The sequence below is a fragment of the Rhinolophus hipposideros genome, assembly GCF_964194185.1.
Source record: "Rhinolophus hipposideros genome assembly, chromosome: 15".
NCBI lineage: Eukaryota > Metazoa > Chordata > Mammalia > Chiroptera > Rhinolophidae > Rhinolophus > Rhinolophus hipposideros.
This window is the reverse complement of record NC_138061.1, coordinates 10,114,453-10,125,167: the sequence shown is the minus strand read 5'-3', so window position 1 is coordinate 10,125,167 and position 10,715 is coordinate 10,114,453. Positions and strand designations below refer to the sequence as shown.

The window sequence follows — 10,715 nt, the reverse complement described above, 5'->3', positions numbered from 1 at the left end:
CAAAGGTATTTTAAATACCTTGAAAAATTAAGTGAAGTGGGAGTGGGATTCTATTTCTGTAGACAGCAAGGACCCTCCGTAATTAGTTTTGTGTGATTTGGGGATGGAAGGAGGGAGCCACTCACACTGCCTGGCTCCTTCCCATCATTCAGATCTTGGTTCAAATAGCCCTTCCTCAGAGAAGCCTTCTTTGACACCCATTTTATTTGTTTTTTATTTTTAAAGTTTTATTAAAATCTTTCACTAAGGAAATTATAGGCCTAGGTCATGACTACGCACCATGACCTGCCTGCCCACTTAGGAATTTGTGGTCAGATCACCGTGTGGGATTACTTTCCATAGAACCCCGTTTTTTACATCCACAGTTCCCCCTTTTGGTCATAAATCAATCTGAAGGATGCATTTGATGACCAACATTTTGATCAGCTTGACATCCATTTTAAAGTAGCACACCCCCATCCACTCTCTAACACACTGAACTAGGAGTATTTCATTGTAATGGGCTTACGATTTTGAGCTGTTTTAGTATTATTTTACTCGGTAATTGTCGACCTCCCCCCACTGGAATGCTCTATGTCGGTCAACACTATATTCCCAAAGCCATTTTAAGTCCTAAATTATTTTTGTTTGTTTTTGGGATGGATGGATGAAGAGCCAAGGGCTGAAGTTGAGTGAGTGAGTGAGTGGAAGAGAAGGAAATCGGCAGAGCAGGGCGGGGGCGGGGCCTCCAGAGCGGGGGCGGGGCCTGGAGGAGGGAGGCGGGGCCGCAGCCTGAGGGTGGGGCCAGCGGGTAGGAAGGCCCTGGGGAAGGGGCGGGGCCTGCGAGCCGAGGTTTGGAGCTGCGGGCTGCGGCTGCGGCGGAAGATGGCTGCGGATGAGGCGGCGGACACTCAGCTGATGCTCGGAATAGGGCTGATCGGTGAGGACGCAGGCGCCCTTCCCTGCAGGCCCGCACCCCAATTCCGCTTCCACCTCCGCCTGGGCCCGGGGCGGCCCCTGCTCCCGCAGGCCGCGACGCGGCCCCCTCCATGTTGGGCCTGGTGCGGGGGCCGTGGGGCCCGGCCTCCTCCGCGCGGGAGCCGGGCCAGCAGCCCTGGGCCGGTCGGCCGGCGGCCTTGTCTGGGGCCCGCCCGGGCCAGGCGGCGGGGCGGAGGGACCCCCGGGGCCTCCGGATCTAGGGCGGGGAGCTCCTCCTGGACGCCGGGGCGGCAGACGAACCCGGACGTGGACCGCGCTCCCGGGGCTGCGAGGGGCCGCTGCGCGGGCGGGACCGGGCTGGGCCGAGAGCCGCGCGGGCCGCCCGGCGGGAAGGCGGCAGGGCGGGGTCCCTGAGGAGGGGGGGAAAGGCGAGACTGCCTGCCCGGCCGCCTGCTGGCCCCGAGCGTGCGGTCGGGCGTTTGGAGACTCGGTGGCCAACGGAGCGGGCCCCGGTGCTGCGCATCACGCATGGATTGTCTCCGTTTAGTCCCTGGCTCCGGGGGGCGTGGGTAATGTTTGATGCCCTCTTCACCGAGGAGCAGATGGAGGCTCGGGGAAGTGGCGGAGCCCCGATTGGGACCCGGCTCACGCCGTGGAAGGACCTGCATCTCGTGATAGAGCCCAGGCACGAAGCAGGGGTGTCTCCGTAATCACCCTGGGCGGGACCCCGACTACTTTTGAGGAATTGTGGATGAGGAAGTACGATGGGAACTTTGGGCAGCGCAGAGTGTGTGTCTGTGCCACGTGCGCTGTTTCAGGGGTGGGTGTTTCAAGGAACCAGCCATTCATTCGACAGGTGACTTGGAGCTCGGGGTCGCTTGAATGAATGAACGTCGGTTCCCTGCGTGCTGTTGTCCTTTGAAAAAGTTATTCTGTGGAGGTTTTTACAAACCCCTAAACACTCTTTTTCCCTAGTGTACAAGAACATTGCTTTCGTTCAGCACAACTGGCGAAATGCGCTGATTGCTTTTTAGTGTCTCAAAGGAATGCGTTTCTCTGGGCCCAACTCCCGGTATTCGTTTCTACTGTGATTTTAAAACTGCTTCAAAACAAAACCTAAGTACCTCGGGCATCTTAGTCCTGCTCGAAGGGACTTCTGAATTAAGACTGAGTTAATCTTTGGCTTTATCTGGTAACAGTGAAGAAAAAAATGACATAATATTTTCCATTCAGCAGACTTTTTATATTAACATGCCCTGAAAAGGGATTTGCTTCAAAGTAATCGGACGAGGGGCGCTCCATCCCCTTAAAATACAAGGAAGGCCAGGTGTTGATTGCTGAAGATGAATGAGGCAGAAGGGGTAATTTTACTCTCTCTGCTTTTTTTATACATTTACTATTGTCCATAATAAAACTCTAGATTCTTACTGCTATATGTGCAGTAACTGTTTCTCTAAAGTTTAGGCGGTTTTGGCTGGAGTTTTTCTTGATAAATTGCTTCTGTTTTGTTATTGAGGTGTTTGTTTACTTTGATGATGAAACTCTATACGTATATGACTAGATAACCTTTATTATTAAAATTTTAAATATAGTATTTGCACAATCAGTATGTAACATGATTTACTTAGGTGGCCTAAAATTCAAGGTCAGGAGAGCTAAGTAATTTGACCAGTAGAGGTAGGTGGAAATTAGGGGTGTCACATGCTCCTGGTTGCTTTATAAAATGGGATGTTAAAAGTGATTCCACTAAATGCTTCTGAGTAACCAATCAATTCACTTCCTTGCTGCTGTTTGACATTCTCACAGTGACCATCTTTCCACCGTAGAAAAGGACACAAATGGAGAAGTTCTGTGGGTGTGGTGTTATCCTTCCACAACAGCTACTTTAAGGAATCTGCTGCTGAGAAAATGCTGCCTTACAGATGAAAACAAACTTCTCCATCCCTTCGTCTTTGGTCAGTACAGAAGAACGTGGTTTTATATCACAACAGTTGAAGTGGCAGATGCTTCTGTTTTGAAAAAGGTATGACTGCATAAAGGTTAAAAAACCCACAATATTTAAAGTGATATAAGATTATTCCAGTAAGTCTTAGCTTTAGACTTTTTCATTCGCAATACAGTTTTGAAAACCATTAAGCATGGTTTTCATTGGGAATGTTCTTTTTCAAGTTTCATTCTCATTTGTCCTACAAATATTTATTGGTGTATATGCTATGACTGACCCTGTGGTTGGTATAGTGAAGCCTTTTCCAGGTTATATATACTCTGATGAAGTGGAAATGTAGGAGTAGTTTCAAAGTTATGACTCTTAAAAAAAAAAAAGTTATGACTCTTGATTAAAAGTGGGAAGAAGTGTTTTTTTCCATAACTAACTGTTTGGGAGTATCATTATCCTTGGCGTAGTTAAGAAAACTTTTTATTTATTCATTTGTGGACAGTAAGGCTATAAAGAATAGAAAGGTTAATTAAGGAAACTCATGTATTTGGTAGGGTTTGTGTGTCCTCTGATATGAACAGTATCAATGTGACATGTTGAAAATCAGTATGTAGTCATTGTGGACTTTCCCAATTCCAAACAACCAGCAGGTTTTATCAAAGAAAAGAATATTGGAGACAAGGGGCTGAGCCCCTGGCATGTCCCTGGATGGGAACTTCTTTTACCTTTTCAGAGCTAATTTTATAGCCAATTACCAAACTGAGTGAAACATATCCAAGATATCAGTTTAAATTTAAGGAATTTCTTTTAAAATAACAGGAAGACAACAATTTAGAAACTTAGAGGTTTAAGACAAAAAGATTCATAATCAGAAAATGTACATTTACAAAAAGATAGTTTCCAATGTGTTATAAAATCTTTGGTTTATGTTCATTAAGTTCTTGCTGAAAAGTTTTGATGTGTCCTCAGGCAGATTATTTGTTTTACACTACAGACTGCCAAATTATAGCAATGTTGATTTCAGATTTGAAAAATAGTAAAATTTAGAGATCTTGTATTTCAAAATATGATTTTTAAAAATGTATTTCTTAAAGGCTTTGCTTTTATAAAGTTCTGAGTTTTGTCTCAATGGGAATAATAGGTATATGATTATCAGAAATTTATATTTATAATAATAGAGGCATATAAATAAATGAAGCTTATTATAACAGTGCCCTTTAGATTATATAGCATCCTACAGAGAATTTACTATTTCAGGAACTGTATAATTTTAATGTAAGAATTTTACTGAGATTTATTTCTGTTTTCTATCCTTCTATTTCATTAATTAAAAAATAGTTGCTATAAGGTATAGAGTCAGTGGAACTGTAACGAGTATATATGATGTCAGAGGGGTCGTAGATTGGGGGAGGGGAGTTATCACTTTGTGAGGGGTATAAATGTTTAACTATTACATTGTTTTGTACACCTAAAATTAATAATAAATAAATAAAAATAAACAAAACAAAATAGTTGCTAAATTGGTAGATCTGATTTAGCATTCTAAGTTGTGCTTCGATGAGGTTAGGGGGTTTTAAATAAAAATTCACATTTTTGATATTTGAAATATTTTTGTGTTTTTGAAAAAACTAAAAGTATTACATTCTTAGGTAGAAAAAATATATGTGTATATATAATTTTTTTATATTTGTATATACATATAAAAGTATAAAGAAGGAAGTAAGGACTTTGTTACATTTTGCTCTTTTCCTTAATGCTGGATGTCTTGTGCAAAGGGTTTGTTAGAATATAATAATAAAAATTAACTCTCTTAAAGTGTCTTTAAAAAGTGTACTTTTTTTGTTTCTTTTGGACAGGTGACTCATTTTTCTATTGTTCTGACTGCCAAAGATTTTAATCCAGAGAAATATGCTGCCTTCACTAGGATATTGTGTAGGTCTGTATGAAAACTGTATTAAATGCTAACATACAAAAATGATGATCTTACTCAATAGTTAGAGAGCAGATTTCTATACTGAAGAAGCACATTTCCGCCCTCTGTCTCCCCAACTTAATCTTTACTGGCCCTTCAGAGACTATTTTATAAAGAGGAACTTTCTCTTCTGTTTCAGTGATACTGCTTCTCTTATTTGGGAAAATGGCAGAGGGGAGGAGAAAAAGCAGCTTGCATAAGTAATCTGTGTCTTTTGAGTCACTTGTCATTTTTGGTCTGTTACTTCTATTCATTTTCAATCTAGAACTTTCCTTAGTAGGATGGATAAGTTAAGTGCTTTATGAAGTGGTAAGCTTGTTCTCATGTGTCAGGGTCTGTGTGGGGGAGCCATTTTGGGGAAAGTTAATGGGCATTTTGAATTATGCTAAAACACAGGAAAACATTTCTTAGCTGGAATGCTGAGGAGCTGAAAAACTGATTAATTGGTCAATCATGATTCAAGTAGCCTCTTTGAATCACGTAGCCTCTTTGAATCATAGTTTCACCTCAGCTATTGAAAAAATTTTTGTAAAGAACAAGACAGACAAATGAAGGAACAAAAACTCATAGACATGGACAATAGTTTAGGGGTTACCAGAGAGTAAGGCGGGATGGGAGCTCTAGAAGAGGGTAAACTGGGGGTCTAATATATGGTAATGGAAAGAGAACCGACTGGGTGGTGAACATACGATGTGATATGTAGATAATGTATTACAGAATTGTACACCTGAAATCGATGTAACTTTACTAACAATTGTCACCCCAATACACTTTAATTAAAAAAAAAAAGAAAGAAAAATTATGTAAAATACGCCAGTCTATTTTCTTACCTTGGTAAGTATATCTAGCTGACTTAATGAAATCTTTCTTATATGTTAGGGACATTGGCTTTTTCTGTCATGAAGACTTGCAGGGTTTTAGTTTCTTTTTTTAATAGTGTTGTCATTAGATAAATGGTTGCCTTTTTGCCAGTTTTAAGTGCACACACACAGCATAGTATTAGAATACCTTTTCATTACCTGAGGGTTCCAGTTAGGTTGTATTTTGACAAATGAAGTTTTACTGTTCTTTGTAGCCAGCTACGACAAGAAAGACTTCTTGCTGTCCTGACAGAAATTCCAGGTATATGGCTCACTGTAGAATAGAAACAGTTGTCAGCTAATACGACACTGACACAAAGAGAGATTATTATTGCTACAATTATTATTGCTTAAGCTACAGTAAATATCATTTTCAAGTAATCTCTCTTAAGCGGTGATTTTATTTTCTTCCCGATTTTCTATCCCTTCATCTACTAAAAGGCCCCGTCCTGCTTTTCAAGCGAAATTTAGATTTAGTTACTCACAGGAAGAGAGTTCAGGGGAAGGGATTGATTTCACTTGTGAGCTATAAGCAGAGCCAGTTTCCTGTCAGCATTTTCTGGAGGGTTTTTGTGTTTTTGTGTTTTTTGGGTGGGGGGAGAGGGGAACTGTGTATTTCCAGGACTTTATTGGGGAACAGGCAGCCATGTTGCCCAGAGCTCACATTCTAACCAACTGAGCCACCTGTCTGCCCCCTGGAGGTTTTAACTTGACGAATATTTCTAGGATGTATTTATCACCAGAAGCTTAAAGGTGTTTGATTTCTTAATGATGTAAGTATACCGTGTTTCACTGGAAATAAAGACCTAGCTAGATAATCAGCTCTAATGTGTCTTTTGGAGCAAAAATTAATATAAGATCTGGTCTTATAGTAAAATAAGTCTTACTATTTTACTAGTAAAATTAGTCTTATTTTCGGGGAAACATGGTAGTTATCTCTGGGAACTCTGGCAATAAATATAGATTCCACAACTAATTACTGCTTTCTCTGTGAACAATGCAGAGAACTCCTTTCTTGTAAAAGGCAATCCCAGCAATAAAACAGTTGTTATGACTAAGAACACTAGCCGTGAATGTAAGACACAAAAAGAGATAATTATACAGTGTTCATGAGAATAATGGGCCTCAAATAGTCCATGGTTCATTCTCCTGCCTAAGTGGAGAGGCTTCCTCAGATGTAAGGAGACAGCCAACTTCAAAAAGTTGTTGAAGGTCTCCCAAGTGGTTGTGTTTTTTTAATACCTTTTGAATTAAATTATAAAATAATGTCATGAAGATATTCAGACATTGAGAAGTGTATTAGCAAGTTGGCTCCGAGTCTTTAGAAACTACCTATGCCTATCATTGGTGCATTTCTCCTTGCGGTTTATGCGAAATAAAAGCATGATTGCTTTTTGTCCTTTCTTACAGAATGTACCTGAAACATGGGAGCCCAGTTAAGATGATGGAGAGTTATATTGCAGTTCTCACGAAGGGGATATGCCAGAGTGAAGAAAATGGCTCTTTCCTTAGCAAGGACTTTGATGTCCGAAAGGCATACCTTGCAGGCTCTGTCAAAGGTAAAAAAAAAAAAAAAAAAAAATTAAAAAAAGAGGAAACAAAAACCCATCCCAGATAATTCCATCTCTTCAATAACAAAATCACCAAGCCAAGGACTGTCTCTCAGCAGACTCTGTTTTTCCATCTTTCCACTATTTTCATCTGCATAACATTTGTTTCCTATATAGGAGGGTACTTCAACTTCTGCATTTCCTTACTTGATTAGAGTTCTGTCATAGGAAAGCAGACTTTTGTGGTGTTCTTTCCATATGATTCCGACTGTTAATACAGAAATGTCCTTTCACTAGTAAGCTGAATTTCATGGCTCCAGGTCTCCACTGACTTCCCTAGTTTTCTTGCCTTAGATCTTAGGAGTTACCTCTTCCATCTGAAGAGCTCAAGCCCCTGACCAAGATTCCTAGTCCAGCCTTTCTCTCGTTGAAAAATCCGAATTGGCAGAGAGAGCCCAGGGCTAAGCCACAGACTTCGGGAGGAGAGGGGAACTCCAAGGGCAATGCTGGCCTTAGCTCTCGTCCTCCCACAGCACCTGTTTTCACTGTTGATCCTATTGTTCTGTATGGTTTTTAAGCATCCCTGTGGAGGTGTTAGGTGTTGTCTAGCTATCTCTAAAGGACTTAAGTATGAACGTGTGGGTAGATGGGAGGGGGTGGTCGGGGAACATTTTTTTAAGACTTACGGAGTTTTCATGACGCAGAAAGGTTCTGATTCCCTTGATACTATTTTTTCCACTTTCTTGTGAGTCTGGCTTCATCTCTGCATCCCGCATGGAGTCCTTTGGGGGCCAGGTGTGGGCAGCTGTCACACTCATCCTAGGGAGTGGATGTATGCATTAATATACCCATCCAGCAGATAAGGTGTTTCTGTGCTTATAGCATTGACCTAAATTTATTCTGTGTTGAAAATAAATTTGCATTCATATGGCAAGAATTCTTTCTAGTAAAAACCTTATTTCCTTATATAACATTTAATGCAGTAATATAATTTCTTTTGTTTTAAGACATTGTATCTCAATTTGGAATGGAAACTGTTATCTTACACACAGCATTGATGCTAAAGAAAAGAATTGTCGTCTATCACCCCAAAATAGAAGCTGTCCAGGAGTTTACCAGGTATCCTCTCTAATCATTAAAAAGCGTAAATGTTGTTGGCAGCCAGTTTGGGGCACTTGGTGTTACTGTGGCTTTTTTTTTTTTAAGGTATTATTTATTTTTCATTTTTATTAAATTTATCGGGTGACATTGGTTAATAAAATTAATGTTTCAATTCTATAGTTCTGTATTACGTCATCTATATATCGCATTGTGTGTTCACCACCCAGAGTCAGTTCTCCTTCCACCACCATGTATTTGACCCCCTTTACCCTCTTCCACCAATCCCCATTGTATGCTGTTCTGTTCCACATTTGCTAAAAGTAGAATGTGTTAGACTGGGACTGAAATATCATTTTTGGTTTAATGGTCCAGTTTAGATTTAGCAATTCAGGGTCACTGAATTGGGACAGATTCTCTTTTAAATTTAGAAATATGAATATTTTAGAGCAGGGAGTTTGCAAACTTTTCCTTGCTAGAGTAAATATTTTAGGCTTATAGGCCATATGGTCTGTCCCAACTACTCCGCTGTCAATTGTAGTGTAAAAAGCAGCCATAGACAGTACATAAATGATTGAGTATGGCTGTGTTCCAGTAGTATTTTATGTGTGAGGACAGGCCCCAACTCACGGGCCTGACCCCTGTAAGTTGTTCTTCTGTTCAATTTTACCACAGACTCTTCTCTTTTATAACAAATATAATGGATTTTTTGTTTGTTTTTTAGTTTTTTTCTTTGCCTAATCTAACTTGTTCTTAGATTTTGTTTTTAAAAGCCAGGGGAACTAGCATTTATGCTGTGTTGACTGTTTGGCAGGCATTGTTAAGACACCTTAAATTATTAAATTTACTCATAACAAGAACCTTGCAAGTATTATTACCTTGTTTTATGGATCAGAAAATGGAGGCTCAGAGAGGCTAAATGGTTAGATAATGAAAAGAAGAAAGGCTTGGTAGTCAGAAGCCCTGGGTAAAATCCTGGGAGGGCCAGTGATTCACTCTGTGACCCACGTAAGGATGCTAATGATTCCAAGCCTCGGTCTCCTTTTCCGTAAAATAAAGCGAACAATACCTACCTCACAGGCTTGTTTTTAGGACTGGAAATACTGTGCATAGAGTGCCTAGCAGGTACCCTGCCCACAGTGTGCACTTTGGACATGATTATTGCTCTAATCACAATCACCTCAAATCTTAGGTGAGAGAGCTGGAATTTTTACCCTGTTCTCTCTGACTCCAAAATCCTGTACTTTTCTACCCCATTACCCTTTTCCTCTACATTTACGCTGCTGAAACTGGTGTGTCCATAGCTTCTGAGTTATGTAAGAGCACCAGGGGGTTCATGAAACCACAGATAAATTCAGCATATCTTCCTGCAGTAGCTGTTTTACTGGAAGTTTGTTTTGTGTGTTTTTTTCCTTCTCCTTTCTTCCGCCTCCCCCCACACTCCGGTTCAAGCTGTTGTTTCTCAGTCTAGTTGTGTAGGACACAGCTCCCTGGCCCATGCTGGTATTATGAGCCTTGCGCTCCTCACCCCCTGGCAGTTGGTCACTTGTCGTCGGCCGGCAGCTCTCGCCTGCTGCTCACGATGGTAGCACACAGCAGCCCGTGGTGGCGCTCAGCAGCCTGTGGCAGCCCAGCTCCATGAAGAGCTGTTGTTCACAGTCTTAGCTGTAGAGGGTGCAGCCCACTGGCCCACATGGGAATCGAACCAGCGACCTCGGAGGCCTTAGGAACACAGCACTCCAACCACCTGAGCCACCAGGCTGGCCTTTTTTCTTTTTTTTTTTTTTGGAAACTATTTTGTATAAAAACAAAGTACGTTGCAAGTTTTACTGGAATTTTAAATTGAAATAAGAGACTTGAAAAATATTTCGTGCTTTACAGGGCCCACTTTGGGTTGTATCCTCAGACTCCCCGTGGCAGTGAGCAGATTGGGGTGTTTGGAGGAAAACCTTAGAAGCATCACTCTTTGCCACCATAGAGATCTTTTGAAACTTCACCTGGAGCTTGCTAAATCTGACCCCTAAAGTGGAGCTTACAACATTGTATTACCGGTACTTTCATGTGAAGCCTGGAGGTGTGGGCATGTGTAGGGTTGGTTCTCCCCTCTGCCTCTAACAGCCAGTTTCCTCTCTGGAAGAATTAAGAGGGCAGGCTGCGTGCCTTGGGTTTGGGCCAGCAACCATCTGAGTTCTCACTTTGATTCCCTAGGACTCTGCCTGCCCTGGTGTGGCATCGACAGGACTGGACCATACTTCACTCGTATGTGCACCTCAGTGCCGATGAGCTGGAAGCCCTGCAGATGTGCCCAGGTAGACCCCAGGCTCCCTCCCAGGGAGGACTGACAGCTTTAGCTAGGGTTGTCGTATGGCTTTTTTATTTGT

The 10,715-nt window shown here is 41.7% G+C and overlaps 1 protein-coding gene across 4 annotated transcripts in view; it reads left to right on the top strand.

Annotated features, from left to right (window-relative positions):
* The first annotated feature begins 803 nt into the window (after positions 1-803).
* DENND10 (DENN domain containing 10) overlaps positions 804-10,715 on the top strand; it is a 17,534-nt gene continuing 7,622 nt past the window's right edge. Inside the window, exons 1-6 of one of the 4 annotated variants that reach the window (XM_081074782.1) lie at positions 804-919; positions 2,725-2,941; positions 4,711-4,790; positions 7,097-7,245; positions 8,244-8,355; positions 10,543-10,643. In XM_081074782.1, coding sequence (XP_080930908.1) covers positions 7,098-7,245; positions 8,244-8,355; positions 10,543-10,643 — 361 coding nt within the window. In that variant the 5' untranslated portion in view covers positions 804-919; positions 2,725-2,941; positions 4,711-4,790; position 7,097. The remainder of the gene's footprint in view (positions 920-2,724; positions 2,942-4,710; positions 4,791-7,096; positions 7,246-8,243; positions 8,356-10,542; positions 10,644-10,715) is intronic. The other 3 variants (XM_081074781.1, XM_081074784.1, XM_081074783.1) reach the window with 3 other exon arrangements.